Below are 17,954 nucleotides of genomic sequence, written 5' to 3'. Positions count from 1 at the left end.
CTCTCCGTAAAACGGGGGCTGTGATTTCTCCCTCCCTCCCGGCTCTTCCTCTCACACAGGCCCCCAGGGGTGCTACGGGTGACGGGGGGTGGGGAGATGTCTGGCTCCTCCCTGGAGGCTTTTGAACGCCAGAGCAAGTCACAGGTCAAAGGGCCTGCAAGGTGCCGGGCAGGCACACCCGGGTCCTGGGTGTGTGGGGGTGGGAGGGGCAGCCCAGCCTCGCCACCGCGCGGGGCCGGCCGGCACACCGACCTCTCACCGAGCACCGGCAAGTCCTCGAGGCCGCGCTCCTGCGGCCAGTCTGCCCCCTGTCCCGGCTGAGCAGCCCCCGGAGCTGGGCTCTCGCCTGGCTGTGCGGGTGGCACGGGGGCCGTGGCCTGGGGCCCCGGGGGCTCTGGTGCAGGGGGCAGAGAGCTCAGTGTGGGCACCTCCGGGCAGCGCCGTCCCCGAGAGTCTCCGACGTGACGTCGGGTGTGGCTCAGGGACAGCGGGCGCAGGGGGCACAGGGGGCACAGGGGGCGCGGGCGCGGCCTCCCGGGGCCCCGACCCCTCTGCTGCAGCTTGCCACCTGCTCCCGCCGACCCCAAACGCTGAGCCCCCGCCCCACAGCCCCAAATCCCGGCTCTCGGCCGGGAGCCGGGGGAAGTCCCAACGAGCGTGGAGGCCTGGGCTTCCTACTTCTGCCCGGAAGAGGTGACGGCCATGTTCAAGCAGGACCGCAGCGACTCCACCGTCAACGCCGCCAGCATCCAGAGGCCGGTGAGTCAGCGGGGGTGGGGGGGTGGGGGGCCGACCGTCCCAGGCGCGGGCGGCACGTTGCCAGCCGTGCTCCTGGGGTCCTGGCTGTGCGGCCGCATCGGTGCGCGGGGGACGGTGGGGGGGGCCCTCTCTGCTCCGCGGGGGAGGGCTGACCCAGGGTTCACTGTTTCTCCGTCCTTGGGGGTTGGGGCGGGTTTCCGGGGAGGCCTCCCGGGCCTGGATCTTCTTTCGTCTGGGAAGGTCTCACGTCCCGGGTCCCGTGAACGGAACAGCCGCAGAACCCCTCACCGTTTCCGTCCTCGGAACGGCCTCCGTGGGCTGTCTCTTCCTCAGCTGTTTCCATCCGGTGCACGTTTTAAAGATTTTGGCGCGACGTTCTTAATGCCCTCATGACTTTTAGTGTGTGTGTGGTGGGGGGGGGGGTCTGCAGAGACCTCTGCTCCCTCCCACCCCTTTCTTGAGCAGCCTCGCCGGGGGTCCCCAGTCCTGAGTCCCTCCCGGCTGTCCAGGCGCCGAGGGCTGGGGCCGCACCCGGGCCGGGCTGGACCCCGCCGGGCACTCTGCTTTTGGGGCCTCGCCCCACAGACAGAGCCAGAAGCACCCTCCGGCCCCTCGGCCACCTCCCTCACAGGCCGATGGCCCGGGACAGGCGCGCCCCAGCACGCCAGGGTCACTCCCAGGCCCCGGCCCAGGACCCTCCCTCAGCATCGTCCGCGCTTCGGTGCTTTTAAGCTGATTTTGAAAAAAGATTTTATTTATTGATTTTTAGAGAGGGAAGGGAGGGAGAAAGAGAGAGAGAAACATCAATGTGTTATTGCTGGGGACCTGGCCTGCAACCCAGACATGTGCCCTGACTGGGACTCGAACCTGTGATGCCTGGTTCACAGCCCACGCTCAGTCCACTGAGGTACACCAGCCAGGTTAAGCTGATTTTTAAAACAGTTCATCCAACTTTTCCAATTTTCCACTGAAGAGTAATTTTTAAAAATCAAGAACATTACAAGAAATATTAGTTGTATGTGTCCACGAATAAATTCTACTTTAATTTTTAATTTTTATTTTAAAATTACTTTATTGTTGCTCAGTTACAGTTATCTGCATTTTCCCCTCACCACTCCCCCTCACCCCAGCCAAACCCACCTCCCTCCCTTGCTTCCACCCCTCCCCTTGGTTTTGTCCCTGTGTCCTTTATCATTCCTGAATTTATTTTTATTTTTTAAAGATTTTACTTATTTACATTTAGACAGAGAGGAAGGGAGGGAGAAAGAGAGGAAGAGAAACATCATGTGGTTGCCTCTCACACGCCCCCTACTGGGGACCTGGCCCACAACCCAGGCTTGTGCCGTGACTGGGAATTGAACCGGCGACCCTTTGGTTCGGAGGCCCGCGCTCAATCCGCTGAGTCACACCAGCCAGGGCAAATTCTGCTTTTAATGGACTGATAGTTTTCAGCAGAAAAACGAGACGAAAACACTCAGTCGCATAGGTTCGTAAATGGGTTGTTTCTTCTGAGAACCTGTGGCCGCGCTGGAGCCCAGGGGTCAGGGGTGGCTGCCCGAGACGAAGGCAGCCGCCCAGGACAGGGGGACAGAGCGCTCTGGGGGGAGGCCCTGGGGGCTGGCGGTCCGGCCGCGCCCCCCACCCCGCGCCCTCCTGTCTGCCCTGTGCCCGCGCAGACGTACACGCTGTACTTCCTGGACCAGCTGGTCGCGGCCCTGCGGAAGCTGTCCCTGCACGAGCTCACCGTCCCGGTGCTGCAGCTGGGGGCCCTGGTTTCGGCCTGCGTCGTGGACAGCAAGAGCCTCGCAGACCTCTACCACCTCCGGTCAGCGCCCCGTCCCTACTTCCGGGGAAAGTAAACTTCCCGGGGCGCTTGTGTGGCCGTTCTGTGGCCCTCGGACCCGTCCAAACCGCACGGCAGCCTTGCGTGGTGACCGGCGGCTGGCTCTGTGACTCCGTGGGCGTCACACCGCGGGGCACCCGCGCCGCGCCACCAGGGTGTGCACCGGCCGCCGACGCAGCACCGCACGTCAGCTGCGCCTCCACGAATTTTTTTTTAAGATTGAGAATTTCTTTTTTTTAAAGATTTTATTTATTTACTTTCAGGGAGGGAAGGGAGAGAGAGAGAGAGAGAAACATGAATGTGCGGTTGCTGGGGGCCATGGCCTGCAACCCAGGCATGTGCCCTGGCTGGGAATCGAACCTGCGACACTGGTTCGCAGCCTGCGCTCAATCCACTGAGCTACGCCAGCCGGGGCTCAACGGATCTTTTTAAAAAAATCATTTTTCACAAGAATTCAGTGGTGGGACGGTGGCCGAGGCGCCGCCCTCGAAGTCGGGGGTTGTAGAGTCAGCTCCGTGGACGGGTGCGGCCGGCTTTCCCCGCCCGAAACCCGGTGGGGCCACCCGGTGCTCTCCCCAGCGATGTCGCTCGGCCCGGAAGGTCACTGAAAAGGTCGCCCAATCGCACGTTTCCTCTCCGCTCACCAACGTCCACCCGGCGCCCTGGCTGCAGTGCAGCCTGGGGGGCTGGGGTGCCCGCCTGGCAGCCTGTGCCCCTTGTCCCCCGCCCCCCCGCAGGCTCGCCCTGGTCTGCTCGGAGCTGAAGCTGAGGGACGCCGCCGCCTCCCACGAGGACGCCGTGGGGCAGGCCTACATCGCTGAGGCGGAGCAGGCCAGGTGCGCGCGGTTCCGGCTCAGAGCCAGGGGAGACCCCTGTGGCCCTGCTCCGGGCTGTGTCCCCGCCAGCCCCAGGCCCCCTTGCTCAGCCCGGCCGGGCAGCCGGATGTGGGGAGGGCCCTGGGGTCCAGTGCCCAGGGGGCCAGGGGCTGGGGGGCTGGGCTGGGGGTGCACTTTATCGTTTGACTGACCCGCCTGTGAGCGGCCTGTCCCGGGCCGGGGAGGGCGCCCCCGAGGACTGAGAACTTCCAGGGCAAAGGGGAGCCGCGGCACTGCCGGTGGCGGCGGGGCAGGTGGCCTGATGGGCCGGCTCTGCGGGCAGAGCTGCGTCTCTGCACCGGAGTTGGAGTTCGCAGTGAGCGCCCAGCCCAGGTCGGAGTGGCAGGTCCGCAGGGGGCGTGTGGGCCTGCAGTCCCCGGGGGGGGGGGAGTGCAGCGTGAACTTGGGGGTCCCGTGCGCCGCCACACCCTGGAGTCCTCCTGATCTTCGCGAACCCGTGAGTGTGAGCGTGTGGGGGCCTCTCGTAGTTGCTGTCCTTCCCGGGCGTCTCTCGGCCGCTGCGCTGCTGCTTCAGCGTGCTGCCCGTGCCCCTGGCTTCAGCTACAGGAAGGAGATCGCCCTGAGGAAGGAGAAGAGCCGGGAGCCGCTGCGAGACGAGAGTCTGGGGGCGCTGACCGAGCCCTCCAGCGGCGGGGTGTCCGTGGAGACGAAGCCACTCACGGCCCAGGAGCAGGTACCCACTGCGCCCGCCCGGGGTGTGGGGGCAGGGCTGCAGCCACCACCGGGGCCCCGGGGCTTGTTGCCACTGTGCTGCGCCCCAGACCTCTGCGGTGTCCCGGGAACCTCAGGAGCAGACGGTGTGTGTCCTCTCCATGGGCCCCGGAAGTCCCCAGGGAAGGCGGGACTGCAGACCGCCCCAGAACGGGCCGGCAGGGGCCCGGAGAGAACGCAGAGCAGACGGCCTGGCTGGCGGGGAGAGGGGCAGCCCGCGGTGCCGGGAAGGGCGAGGCCCTCGCGGCCAGAGCATGCCCGTCTGTCTGGCCGCCGCCCTGCACCCCCCTGAACTCGGCGGGCACCCCTTCTGGGGGCTCCCCAGCGTGGACGCGCCTGCCCTGGCCACTGCTCCGAGGTCAGAGAGCGCCTGTCCGTGTGGGGGTCCGAGTGGCCCAGTCAGAGCTCGGGGCCTGGGAGGGACAGGGCCAGCCTGGCCCGGGGTGCAGGCTGCCCTTGCAGGACGGCTCCGGGGGTGACCGGCACCCAGGGCGGTGGGGGTCCTTCGTGGTCTGGCTGACGTGCAAGAGCTCAGCGACTTGTCCCGCGCCGGCCGGGGCGCTGCCCGTCCGGGGGAGGGCCGCAGAGCGCAGGTGGGAGGGAGGAGGGCAGCCCCAACCCGCCCTGGCGCAGCTGGTGGCGGCCTGGTCCGGGGGGAGGAGACCCGCCCTCAGAGGGGTGCGCCCCGTGCGCTGCAGGTTCTGCGGGTGAACGCTGAGACCGGGAGAGGCCTGGACGGCACGTCCCTCCCGCAGCTGTGGGCCCTCAAGGCCGAAGTTCTGCTGGAGCTGGACCTGTGCCAGCCGGCGCGGCTGCTGCTGGCCGAGGCCCGCCAGGCCTTCCAGGTAGGGTGCCCGCCGCCGCGCCGCAGGGGGCGGGCCTCGGGCCGGTCTGTCGGGAGCCGAGTCTGGAACCTTCCGGGCCCAGGGTCCCGCGCCTGGCTCCCCTGTGGAGACCCCGTGTTCCCTGTGGAGGCCCCACGTCCTTCGCTTTGCCTTGAGCTCGTCCCCACGACCCTGCGCCCGGGCCGGCCCCCAGCGGCCGAGGGCCTCTTCCCCCGTGAGGGGGCCCTGCTCTGTTTCCTCGGTGGGGGTGGGGGCACGAGGCCCTGGAGACACCCCAGGCAGGGGATGCGCCAGGCCCCCCTCCCCAGTGAACTTGTCGTCCTCACTGCTCTGGGGGCGTCCTCGCGGGTGTGCGTGGCCTCTCTGGGGTCTCACCCCCACCTGGGCTGCTCTCCCCTCCTGGGCTCGCCCCTCCCCAAGGACGGATGCCCCGGGGCAGGGAGTGGGGCCCTCTGGTGCGTCCCTCCACCAGCGTCAGCTGCTCGCCCTGCCGCAGGTGGGTGGCCTGTCTCCGTCGTCCGGCGCTCAGAGGCGAGCTCCCGGGAGGCTCGCGGCTCTGCAGCTCCCCGATGCAGCGCGGCCCGGGCGAGGGTGCAGACAGAGCCTTAGTGGGGCCGCGAAGGCCCTGGGAGGGTCACCTCTCCGCCTCGGGGACAGGTGTGCGCAGGTGTCTCTCGGCCGCTCCGCCTCAGCACCGCCCCTGCGGCCGCCCCCCCTGCGGGAGTCCGGGGCTCTGCCCCTTCCTGGCTCCTCCCTGGGGCTCAGCTGGGCGTCTGCAGGGACGGTCCTGTCTCCCCTGACTCCTGGGGAGAGCGCCTGTCCCCACCGCGCGTCCCCGAGTGGCACCTACCACTCTCCATGCCGGCGTCCAGCCCCACGCCAGCCGCCGGCCACCGCACCCACACCCAAGCCCCCATGTGCCAGTCCCTGGGGGTCCCCCTGGCTCTTGGGTGAGAGGCACGAGCTCCCCGGGACCTCCCTACTCCGGCCTCTGTGGGCTGCACACCAGCCGCCCTCCTCAGGCCCAGCCAGCCTGGACCTGTGCTAGCCTCACAGCCCTGGGGCCTCCCGCCCGGCTCAGCCCGTGGCCAGCAAGGCCCGCCCAGAGCCCCTCTGAGCACTGTGCGTAGCGAACGGAGGATGGGGCGGCCCTGGAACAGCCCCCAGACTGAGGCTCCTGGCCTGGGGCTGCGGCCTCGGGGGCTGTGTCCTGGGAGGGAGGAGGGTGCTGGGGCCTCCGCCAAACAGAGGGGCTTCCCGGCGCTCTGACCACCGTCCAGAACCCGGCAAGCAGCTCCTAACATACACAGGCCCCGGGGGCCAGCACAGAGACAGCTCCAGGGCCGCGAGGAGCCCGGCAGGCGGCCACGGCGTGGAGAGGCCCGCCTGTCCTTCCGTCTCCATCCCGCTCCCTCTCCCTCATCCCCGTCCTGTCTCCACGAACGCCCGTGTCTCTCAGGAGCTGGAGGACCCTTGCGCAGAAGCCAAGTGCCTGCTCCTCCTGGCGCAGCTGGCCAACAGGGAGAGAAACTACGGCCAAGCCAAGAAGATGGTCTGGCACGCCCAGCACCTGGGCGGCGGCGAGGAGTTCTGGTACCGCTCCACCCTGACCCTGGCGGACACGCTCGTGGCCGCGGAGGAGGAGGGACAGAAAGCGACGGTGAGGGGGTGGGGGCCGGGCGCCGGGCTGGGGCGGGGGCGGCCGCGGGCCGGGTCCCGGGCTCACACCGGCGCTGCGCGGCCCCCCAGGTCTGCCAGCTCTTCCAGGAGCTCAGCGGGACCTTCCGGGAGCTGCAGCAGGAGAGACCTAACCGAGCCCCCGTCCTGGAGTTCATGGCCACGGACCTGGAGGCCAGGTAGTCTCTCGAGAGAAACGGTCAAAGCCGCGGCTTCTCTTCCCTGCCCCCTGGTGGCTTCCGACACCGGATTGCAAACCCGGGAGGGTCAGAGGCTCCCCCGGCAGGGGCCGTGGAGCCACACCTGCCCTGGTGCCCCGCCTGTGCCTCTGACCTCCGAGGGGCAGGGCGTCGGTCGCGGCCACTGGGGGAGGCAGGTTTGGGCAGTGGGAGGGGCCTCCCCTCAGGCCGTGGGCCCCCGGGGACCTTTCCAGAGAGGCCGGAGGCCCGGTCACGTTCCTGAATCCTCAGGGAACGCCCCTCACCTCCCACTGGGCACGGCAGCGTCCCTCCTGGGCTGAGGGCCAGGTGCCGCCAGGCCGGGGGAAGTCCGTCCACTGCACGGCCCGGTGCTTGGCCGCCTGCCCCGCCCCGCTACTCTGGCTGGCGTTTGGAGCCACGTGTCCGTCCACGGGAGGCAGGGCCAGGGCTCCTCCCCCTGCCTGGGCCGGGGCCGGCCTTCTGGGGACAGAAGGCCGAGTGGCAGCCCCGCTTCTCCCGGGGCTGCGAGCGTCCCAGGGCCCCGGCTGGCTTCAGAGCCGCCTTCCCGGGGGTCTGTGCTCCAGGAACCGGCCCCTCCAGTCTTGGCCGCGAGTCCCGAGGGGGGACCTAGAGCGGAGCCCCCGGCCCCTGCAGGTGCCTCAGTCTCCGGGCCCGGGCCGCCCGGGCGTCGGCCGGCAGGGAGCCGGCGGAGCTCCCGTCGCTGCTGGAGGAGCTGGGCGACCGCCTGTCGGAGGTGGAGGAGAAGCTGGTCAGCTGCGGCTGCAGAGAGGGCCGCGTGGACGTGATGCTGGAGCGGGTGCAGCTGAAGAGGCGAGGGGCCGGGGCGGGTGAGGGGCCGGGGCGGGCGCAGCCCCTCGGGCGGCCGCTGGGAGGCTCGGGAGGCCCCGGGCCCCACGCTCCCTGACGGCCACTGGCCTCGCTGAGCCCCAGGCGCAGGCCCGGCCCGTCCCGGACGGCCCTCCACGCGGCCGCGTTCCTCCGTCAGGATGTCGTTGGCCCCAGCCCTGGGGACACCCAGGGCGTCCCTCCCTGTCAGCTGGCACAGGTGCCCGTGCGCCTGTCCTGCCTCCTGTGTGCCCCGCCCCCCCCTCAATCCCCGCAAACACCGGTGCGTCTCTCAGCCCCCTCAGCCCGCCCCGGACACAGCGCTTCCCTCCACCCAGCGTTCCCACGCGGGCCCCACCCACGTCTGGCCCGGCCACATCTCCCACGTGCAGACATGTGTCACGTGTGTGTGTGCGTGCACACGGCCCCACAGAGGGACGGGCACAGCCCCGGTTCCCACCCTGGGACACCTACATGCTTGGTGACACGCAGCATCTGGGAGCACAACACGTAGGTCACAGGTCACATGTGAAAATGGCTCTTCCAGGGAAAGCCATCAGGACACAGGCAGGGTGTCACCTAATCCTGTCACCACAACAGACATGGGTGGTCCCTGCAGGGATTAGGAAATGCAGGCAGCTGTCCCGGGACAGTGGGGCCCCGGGGCCCTGGGACCCGGTGTCTGTCTGGGTGAGACGTGGGGGGGGGGTGACACCCTTGGGGTCATGTTGGACGTGCCGAGAACATCTGTGCGTGTGGTACCTCCAGCCTCAGCACCGCAAGTGCTGATGGGACACGGGCCAGTCACGCAGGGACCGCACACCGTGCCCTCTGTCCCTGCGGCGGCAGCCACTCCGACGCAGTTGCGACGGCCCTCTGTCTCCCGCAGGCTGTGGGCCCAGAGCGAGCCGGACGAGGAGCAGCGGACAGGGCGCCAGCTGGAGGCCTACGGCCTGGCCCAGGACGCCGTGGCCGAGGCAGAGCAGCTGCTGCACGGCGTCCAGAGCCTCCTGTCCCTGCACCAGGTGAGTGTGGGCCGGCTGAGGCGTGAGGCCTCCCCCGCGGAACGGCCCTGTACTGGCCACACTCCCTGCAGCTGCCGGGGGAGCAGGGGGACCCAGGGAGGCCGGCCACTGCCCAGTTGGGGGGTGCAGCTGGGGATCCGGGGAGAGCAGGCGGCGAGACTTTGCAGAGGAGCAGGGAGGGAAGGCTGGGGGGACGCTGAGGGGCCGGGTGCCCACCTGAGGCCGGGCAGATGGACATCTCTGGGAGGGTGGGTTCCCCCTGCAGGGGGCACAGAGGGAGCAGCGCCAGCCGGGCCAGCCCGTGCTGCAGGGCAGGGAGACGCAGGGCCTGCCTCGGGCGGGGTGGGTGGGACCAGCCCCGGGGTGGGGGGTGGGGGCCAGTGCTCCAGGCCCCCCCAGGAAGCCCGGCAAGGAAGACCCAAAAGGACCGACCAACTGCCCCCAAACAGCTGTCCCTGACCAAAGCTCAGAGGGACCAGAGGGACACGGGAGAGCCCACACCCAACACAGTGGAATGTGCAGCGCCTGGCAGCCCATCAGGAGTCACCAGCCCTTACAGTTCTCGCCCGCAGGAGTTTATTATCGGTCGTGCGAGAGGCAGGGAAGTGTCACCCATCATAGGGAGGACGATGTGTCCATCAAAACCAACCCGGCGCTGAAGGGCAACTCAAGGGCATTCAAACAGCTGTTACGGTTGTTTTCTGCCTGTTCAGGCAATAGCGTGAGGGTGTGGGGGTGTTTTTAAAGACCCCCGTCCAGCTTCTGGAGACCAAACTGCGGTGTCCGAGCTGGACATGTGACGGCTGGGTCCGCGGCAGATTGGAGGGCGCAGAAGAAAAGGCCAGAAATAGTAAAGGCGGCAACAGGAAGTCTCGGAAATTAAACAGGAAGGAGAATAACTTTAAAATTTACAGAGGATGAGCAAGCTGTGGGGCCAAAGCAGGTTCACAGTTGCTGGTTTGGGAAATGCAGTATGAACAGGTGACCCCCCAAGAATAAACGCTGCTTCGTGGGGTCGCAGCCGTGAGCCCACCGTGCCCCGCCCTGGGTCGGCGAGCGAGTGTCCCGACTGCCTCGTGCCGCACGGCTGGTCGGCAGCTCCGGTGCTGGGGAGCAGATCAGCGGAAGGCGGAACCACCGGGGCTTCTGCAGGGCCCGGGGACCGAGCGTCCCCGTCCGTCCGTGGGGGGAGCCGAGTCTGTGGCCGTGCGTCTGTCCTTGAAGAAAGGGCCTGGTCCCGATGGCCTCGCTGGTGGGTCTGCTGCTCGGAGAGAGAGGGGCACGGCGCTGCCAGGCCCATCGGGGGACCTGAAGGCGGGGGGCGCATTCCGGCCGCACCCGGCTCCCACGGGGACCCCACAGGCCGCCGTCTTCCTGACGCAGACTCCAAGCAGCGAGTCAGCAAACTGAGTCTGATCGCGTGTGAGACGTGCGGCGTGGCCATGCCCCGTCGGGGTCAGCCCAGGAGGCGCTCAGCACTCAGACGGCACTCGGTTTGGTTCCCACCATCAGACAGACTGATACGGCACCACAGTCAGAAAAAGCAGTCGGTAACCTGCAGCACCTACTCCTGGTTTTAAAAAGAAGACTTTTTTTTAAAGATTTTATTTATTTACTTTTTAGAGAGGGAAGGGAGGGAGAGAGAGAGAGAAACATCAATGTGCGGTTGCTGGGGGCCGTGGCCTGCAACCCAGGCATGTGCCCTGACTGGGAATCGAACCTGCGACACTTTGGTTCGCAGCCTGCGCTCAATCCACTGAGCCACGCCAGCCAGGGCTTAAAAAGAAGACTCTTAGCAAACTATTTTTTAAGTATATTTTATTGATTATGCTATTATGGTTGTCCCCTTCCCCCCTTTGGTCCCCCTCCACCCTGCACCCCACTTCCCTCCAGCAATCCCCCCCTTACCTCACGTCCACGGGTCGTGCATGTAAGTTCTTCAGCTTCTCCATTTCCCACACTAGTCTTCCCCTCCCCCGTCTGTTTTCTACCTGCCATCTATGCTTCTTAATCCCCGTACCTTTTCCTCCTCTCTACCCCCTTCTCCCCCTCCCCTGCTGATAACCCTCCACGTGGTCTCCATTTCTGTGATTCTGTTCCTGTTCTCGCTGTTTGCTTGGTTTGGGGGTTTTCCTTTTAGATTCAGATGTTGATGTTGAGAGTTTGTTGTCATTTTACTGTTCCTAGTTCTTGATCTTCTGTTCCTTAGATAAGTCCCTTTAACATTTCACATAATAAGGGCTGACTCTTAACAAACTGTCACCAGAAGGAAACTTCCTCACCCCAGTGACAGGCGTCCGAGACAAGAGCCGGAGCGGACCCCGCCCGGCCCGGCAGGACACGGCAGGGCGGCAGGATGGCAGGCTGGGGGTGCTCCCTGGGCCCAGGCCTCCGCAGGGCGAGGCCTCTCGCCGACAATGTGACCTTCAACGTAGAAAATCCGCCCTGGCTGCTATGGCTCAGTGGGCTGAGCGCCAGCCTGCGAGCCGAGGGATTGCCGGTTCGATTCCCCGTCAGGGCACAAGGTTGGGGCTGGGCCTCAGCAGGGGGCGGGCGGGAGCTGGCCCATCGATGTTTCTCTCCCTCTTTTTCTCCCTCCCGTCTCCTCTCTCTGGAAGATAGATAAACTCTTAAAAAAAGAAAATCCCACACCACCTACAAAAGAGCGTCCTAAAGCTACCGGTGCTAACAAATGAGTTTAGGAAGCTCATGGGGTATAAGAACAACATGCAAATGTTAACTTTATGAACCTATATCCCACGTGTGATCAGGTATTACATATTTAAAAACAGTATCATTTATGACAGCATAAAAATGAAACCTGGCAAAAATGTGTAAATGTGTACCCTGAGAACCACCAAACAATTGTTTATCACCTGGTTTTTAGAGAGGGGAAGGGAGGGAGGAAGAGAGGGAGCGAAACATCAGTGTGTGAGCAACTTCGACTGGTTGCCTCTTGCACGTGCCCCTACCTGGGACTGAACCCGCAGCCCAGGCCTGTGCCCTGACCAGGATTTGAACTGGCGACCTTGCGCTTTGCAGGATGACCCCCAACCCACTGAGCCACACCGGTCAGGGCCCACAAGACATCGTTGAGAAAAATTAAAGAGACTTGAGTAAACAGAAAGCTGTATCAAATTCACAGGTCACAGGGCTTGATATTATTAAGATGTCACTCCTCCCTTAATTACCTGCAATCCTTCCCGAAATAACTGCAGGCTTGTCCCCAGAAACCCACACGGCCACTGTGGCATGTGCTGGACTCCTGGCAGCAGCCGGCTCAATTTTGAGGAGGGAAGGCCCAGTCCAGCACGACCTGATTTTAAGATTCACCGTAGAACCAGGGACCAGGAGGGCGTGGTTTTGGTGTAAGATCAGACACGCAGGCCAACGGAACGCAGCAGAGCACCCAGAACCAGACGCGAGGCCGGTCAGCAGGGAAGGCCTGGAGGGCCCAGGTGGCACCGGGACGGCCAGGGGCCTAGCACCCACACTGGAGTCCATGCCCCACGCCACCTGCAGCAATGAACTCGAACTGAGTCGTAGACGTCAAGGTAGGAGCTAAAACGACTGAAGTTCTAGGAGAAAACACAGGAAAACACTTGGGCAACTTTAGGTTTAGCAAAGATTCCTTCCCTACGACACGGAGAGCAAACCCGTAAGAGTAACCCAGTGCGCTGGGCTTCTGCTCCTCGGAACGCAACTGCGAGGATGAAAACGGGTCGCAGGCGGGGAGGAAGCACTTGCAAATCGTCTCCCCGACAAAGGTCTCATGTACAGAAAACATCGGAAAGCCTCATAAAAAAAAAACAGCCCAAGGAAAAACGGGCACGTTTGAACTGACATCTCTAAAAAAAACGTGGATGGAACACAATTACGTGGAAAGAAGGCAGGCTTTGCTGGTGGCTCCGAGAAGCGGGGATTCTCAGCGCAGCAGAAACCGCCGCTCCCCCGTGCGGACGGAGGACTTGGAAGCCGGGCCGTCCCGCACCGCGGTGGCCCGGAAATGCGCCGCTGCTTCGGCAAACCCGGTGGCCCGCCGCACCGCCCAGCCACCCCCGCCCCGGGGTTTGCCCCAGAGAGGGGAACGCACGCGCCCCCACACAGACGTGAGGTCACGACGCCCGAGCCGGGTGGACGTGCAGCGTGGCCCGTCCGCTGGGCGGTGGGAGGAACGGGCAGCCGAGCGAGACGAGCCGGACGCAGGGAATCCACGCCGCGTGCGCCCGTTTCCGGAACCTCCTGGAAGCCCGGACTCGAGGAGGACCTTCCAGTGGTGGGAGGGAGGGAGAGGGAAGGCGCGGGAGGGAACGGCTGCTGTTTTCCCGGGGGCGGCGGCCTTGCGTGTCCCCCTGCGAGAGGACACAGCGACGAGGCGTCAGGGGCGCCCCACCCGCGCTGATTCGAGGGGCGCCGGGCCTCGGCGGACGCTCCTGCGGCTCTGACGGCGTCCCCCCACGTGCGCAGGCGCAGAGCGTGAACACGCCGCTGATGCGGAAGCTGGCGCGCCTCAAGCTGACCCTGGTGGAGGTGGCCCTGGACACGCTGCAGCTGGTGCGGGAGCGGCCCCTGGAGCAGGGCTCCCTGGAAAAGCTGCTGGCCGACTACCTGCACAGCTCCAGCGACTACACCGCCACGGGCCTGGTAACCCGCTGCGCGCGGCCTGGGCACGGCGGGGCGGGCCCCCGGGGCCGGGTTCCCAAGCGTGCCCCCGCCCCGAGCTTGGGGGTCTCTAGGCCTTGCCGAGGAAGGGTCTCCTCTGACCGCCCCAGGCTGACTGGCTGGCGAAACCGGGTCCCGTGGGGACGGCTCCGGGCTCTGGCAGCTCTCCCACCCGGTCCCGCGACTGCTCTGACGACGATGTCGGCGCGTGAAAAAGTCCGTGATGTGAATTGCGTTTTATTTAAAAAATAAGTTGAATTTGCAGAACGCTTGTTCCAAAGGACCCGTTCTGCCATTTTAGACGTTTTTAGGGTTCCTGCATCCCGAACCGAGTTGATTGGACAGAATTGTGAGTGGGTCAGATGGCCCTTGCGCGGAGCCGTGCGCGCGCTCACGCGCACCGCTGAGCCCTGAGCTGAGGCCGTGCGAGCAAACGTCAGTGGCCCTCCCGTGGCCCAAGCCCTGGACACTGTCCCCAGTGTGGAGGGGCACTTCTCAGACGGGCTTCCTGTCCCCACTCCCAGGGACAAGAGGGGCGGGTCAGGGGGCACTAGAGGAAGAGGGAGGGCCTGCTGCGTCCTGGGGGCGGAGCGAGCCCCTGACGCTGTTTGCGTTGCAGAAGTGGCGCACGCTGCGGCGCACCCTGGCCCACGTGGTGCTGGCCCAGCTGGGGAGCGTGCAGCCGCTGAGTGTGGGCTGCGCGGAGATCCGCGCGCGGCTCCTGGGCCTGGCGGGGAAGGCCCTGCACCTGCTGGCCCTGCGGACGGACCCGGTGCCCCCGACCTCCTACTGGCAGGAGGGCCTCCTGGTAGGTGCCCCTGTTGCTCACTGAGCTGCCGCCTGTGTTTCAGCAACAACAACGAGGCATTCCGCACACACCCGGTCCCGGAACCAGCCTGCAAGTCGGCCTCAGCCTGTCCCCAGTTAGGGAGGGTGGCGTGGCTGCAGCAGGGGAGACGAGGCAAGAAGCAGTCTTGCCAGATCTCTGGGGACAGACGACAGACGGAGAGAGGCGACTGAGGCAGGTCCAGGTGTTCGGAGGCCCCTGCTGTCTGAGTCGGGGCCTTGCCCATGAAGTGGCGCCAACATCGCCCTCCTGAGAGGAGCTGTCCGGGAAACGTGTGCTCAGTCCCAGGTGGCCAGGCCCAGCTCTTTCCCAGCCCGGCTTCCTCTTGCCCCATTGACCAGGGCTCCCACCTCAGCCTCTAGTCCCCAGGGCAGGCGGGCCCCTGGCTCAAGCCGCCCAGCACTGCAGAGCGTGGAGGCGGGGTGGGGGTGGGGTGCTGAGTTTGCAGTACTGAAGTGGACGCGGCTCACACCCCCAGCCGCTCCCTTACGGCTGCTCTGGCCAGCCGCTCCCTGGTGCTCTAGGCTCCTTCACCGAAGCCCGACCCGCGGGCAGTGCTGGGCCGGGCGCTGTCCACCCCCAGTGCCACTGACAGGCGGCGTGTCCCCTAGGTGGGCGCGCAGACGAGCAGCCTCAGGTGTGTGCAGATCCTCCCGGAGAATGGGGACGGGCGGCGGCAGCAGCGCGGCAGCAGCCAGCGGGCGCGCAGGAAGGCCCCGGGCGAGCAGGAGCGCCGGAAAGGCTCTGATCTGAAGGTACCGCCGCGCCCTCCCGCCCCGCCGCCCGTGCATGCCCCGCTCCGTCTGGAGCCGGCCTGAGCCCGTGCCCGCCCGCAGAAGAGGAAGGCGCTGGCCCGGCGGTACCTGGCCCAGGCGTCGGAGGTGCTAATGCAGAGCCTGCAGGTCGCCCTGGGCAACGGACTCCTGGAGGTGGCGGCAGCCGCCAGCCTACAGACGGTGGAGTGTGTCGGCGTGCAGGACCCCGAGTCTGCCTGCCAGTTCCTGGCGCTGTCCCAGGTGTGGCTCTGTACCGCGGGCGCCCGAGGAGGGCGGGGCCCTCAAAGAAGGCGGGGCATTCTCCGGGGCCCCCGTGAGCCCCTCTCGCGCCCCCCCCCCCCCAACCATGCCCTGCGGGCCCCTCTCGCGCTTGTTCCAGAGTTGCTCGGCCTCGGAGACCATGCGGAGCGTGCTACTCGCTGCCATGGCCGACACCAGCAGCTCGCAAGCTGCGGCCCTGCTGCACCTCCATCGCGGGCTGCGGCTCCAGGAGCGCACCTCCGCCCGCCTGCTCGCCAGCGTGGAGCAGCGGCTGGCCGCCGTTTCCAAGGTGAGGGGCTGGGAAGCCCTCCAAACCCGCCCAGCGCCGCAACCTCGAAGCTCGTCTGATGAGAAAGCGGAAGCCCTGCGTCTGAGTAGTCAGCTCACCCGGGGCGGCGGGCGCGCAGGGAGAGCGGGTGGAGGGGCGCCCTGGGTTCCTTAGACTGGTCCGTGCCTGGGGCCGTGGGGTCAACCCCCAGCAGCTGGAGGCCACGGGCCTAGGGAGAGGGGCAGGCCGGTGTATGTGCGGAAGGCTGTGCGTGCTTGTGGGCCCGGCGTGGAGACACGAAGCGATGCCGCTTTGGATAGGGCGCAGGTGCGCGCCTGGCCGCAACTCCCAGCCCCAGGACTCCGTGCGCTCTGCTGCCCCCGTGTGGCGGTCGCGAGTCCTGCAGGCTCTGCCCCGCAGCCCCCAGCGGCCGGCCCCTCGCACCTCGAGCCTCCACGATCCCTGTTTGTCACTCAGGCTTGGCAGAACCTCCAGGTCACGGAACAACACTTCAACCTCTTCAGTGAGGTTCCTCCCGCTTTTCGGGTGCTCTTTCTGCACCACTCCCCTGACAGGTGAGTCCTGCCTGTCAGTGCGTGCGCTCCCCCACCGCAGGATATGGGGTGGCCACGAGGCCCCTCCTGTCCTCGGGGGCCCTGGGTGTCTGGGCAGGAGGCCGCCAGCCCTGTGGGGCAGACCTGTGTGCTTGTCTGGAGAAGAGGCGGCTGGCTGTGCTGGGCGGTGTGGGGCCGTGTGCACACAGGCCTGGTCTGACTCCAGCTTGACCTGGCCACACCGCGGTGGGCGGGGCTCCTGTTGGGGGTGCACGTGGTTCACAGCACCTGCATCTCTGGGGCCCCACCCTGCACCCCGTCCGCAGGACTCACCTCTACGGCGCCGCCTACGAGACACACAGGCCCACCCCCACGGCCAGAGGGAAGGCGTTCCACATGGGGGGTGAGTCCCCGCGGCAGGTCCTCACCCCGCAGCACCCTGGACGCAGGGCATCCCCCGCCACCCAGAGGCACGAGTCACTCCCCACAGTCGGGCTCGGGAGGGCTCAGAGCAGGCGAGCCCCGGCCCCCAGCGTGGTGACAGCCGTGCCCAGCTCCAGGCACAGCCTCGCCAGCACGCCGTCGCCATGGCTACTCCGGAGGCGTGGCCCTGGCAGCGGGACCGCTGCCCTTCTTCAGCAGAGACCCCGCCTCCCCCGCACGCCCCGGCCCCTGATTCTGCCTGTGGTTCGCTGCGCGCTGCCGAAGCCTCCGGACTCCGGAACTGCTGTCTTCTCGGGACCTACAGCTGTCTGCCCCTCCCTGAAGCTCCTCCTTAGTGGCCTTGAGTTCCGTCCACGGCCAGGACCGGAGCCTTGGGGCAGCCCCACCTCCACTGGTCCCAGAAGACTGGCCCCTCACGGCGTTTGCAGCCCTGGCCCGTTTCCAATGCCAAGTTTTGGTTTTCCCTTCTTTCCCCAGCCATGCAGGACCCCTGCTCACCCTCCCCCCCCACCCCCTGATGGGGCCGGTCCCCCGACCCTGGGCCTGGCCAGGCTCCCAGGCTGTCCGCAGGGTTGGCCTCCCTGGGCAGGCATGCCCGGTGGGGAAGCCCTATGCCCACAGTCTGCTCGAGAATCTTGAGGGTTTGCGCACCAGGGTGTGCCCGCGAGGCCAGGCGGGAGACAGCGGTGGTGTCCGACTCCATAGGCTTCTGCAAGGTGGCCCGGGTGGCCGTGAGTCCAGCCGCCTTCTCTGACCTGTTGGCCAGTGCCCAGCAGTTCCGGGAGCAGAACCAGGCGGAAGTGGGCAGTGAGGCCATGGCCCCGAAACCAGGCCTGGTGAGCCTCCGGGCCCGCAGCCCCAATGCTGGGGTGGTGGAGTCGGGGGAGCCGGGCAGGGGTGCCCTGCCGCGGGTGAGGGGCTCCAGCCCTTGGGACCCCAGGCCGGCCTCCCTGCCGGCCGAGGCAGGCAGGGGGGCTGCTGAGCTGGGCCCTGGCCGCCGGGCTGTTCCCGGGAGTAGCCTTTCCCTGCAGGGTCCCCATGTGGCCGGGCCCCTGGGACCCTCTGACCGCGGGCTGTCTGGGTCGGACAGGAGGCAGGAGGTGTGCGCCCCGAGACGCAGGGGGGTCTTTTCCCGAGACTCGGCGACGTGCTGGCGGCCACGGAGGAGTACCTGCGCCCGCTGCTCCCACTGCTCCGCGGCTTCGAGGCCAGGTGCCTGGGCCGGGCTGTCTCTCCCGTCGGGGGGCCTGCGAGCCGCACACCCCAGGGGGCCCAGTGACGGGTGGGGGCCCCCAGCTGCCACCCTCTGTCCTCACCCGAGCAGGAGCACACACGGCCTG

At 66.7% G+C, this 17,954-nt stretch overlaps 1 protein-coding gene across 1 annotated transcript in view; it reads left to right on the top strand.

Annotated features, from left to right (window-relative positions):
- The window catches only part of CFAP46 (cilia and flagella associated protein 46), a 56,148-nt gene that overhangs the window by 31,969 nt on the left and 6,225 nt on the right, over window positions 1-17,954 (top strand). The window contains exons 31-48 of the mRNA XM_045854401.1: window positions 596-759; window positions 2,436-2,584; window positions 3,340-3,438; window positions 4,039-4,171; window positions 4,908-5,054; window positions 6,514-6,714; window positions 6,804-6,910; window positions 7,586-7,762; window positions 8,667-8,802; window positions 13,270-13,446; window positions 14,084-14,272; window positions 14,923-15,066; window positions 15,148-15,327; window positions 15,467-15,637; window positions 16,094-16,191; window positions 16,497-16,573; window positions 17,320-17,450; window positions 17,705-17,826. Coding sequence (XP_045710357.1) covers window positions 596-759; window positions 2,436-2,584; window positions 3,340-3,438; window positions 4,039-4,171; window positions 4,908-5,054; window positions 6,514-6,714; window positions 6,804-6,910; window positions 7,586-7,762; window positions 8,667-8,802; window positions 13,270-13,446; window positions 14,084-14,272; window positions 14,923-15,066; window positions 15,148-15,327; window positions 15,467-15,637; window positions 16,094-16,191; window positions 16,497-16,573; window positions 17,320-17,450; window positions 17,705-17,826 — 2,602 coding nt within the window. The remainder of the gene's footprint in view (window positions 1-595; window positions 760-2,435; window positions 2,585-3,339; window positions 3,439-4,038; window positions 4,172-4,907; window positions 5,055-6,513; window positions 6,715-6,803; window positions 6,911-7,585; window positions 7,763-8,666; window positions 8,803-13,269; window positions 13,447-14,083; window positions 14,273-14,922; window positions 15,067-15,147; window positions 15,328-15,466; window positions 15,638-16,093; window positions 16,192-16,496; window positions 16,574-17,319; window positions 17,451-17,704; window positions 17,827-17,954) is intronic.

This window comes from Phyllostomus hastatus, unplaced genomic scaffold (assembly GCF_019186645.2).
Source record: "Phyllostomus hastatus isolate PE091 unplaced genomic scaffold, TTU_PhHast_1.1 phas_scaffold_1066, whole genome shotgun sequence".
Taxonomy (NCBI): Eukaryota; Metazoa; Chordata; class Mammalia; order Chiroptera; family Phyllostomidae; genus Phyllostomus; species Phyllostomus hastatus.
This window is presented reverse-complemented; position numbering and strand designations above follow the sequence as displayed.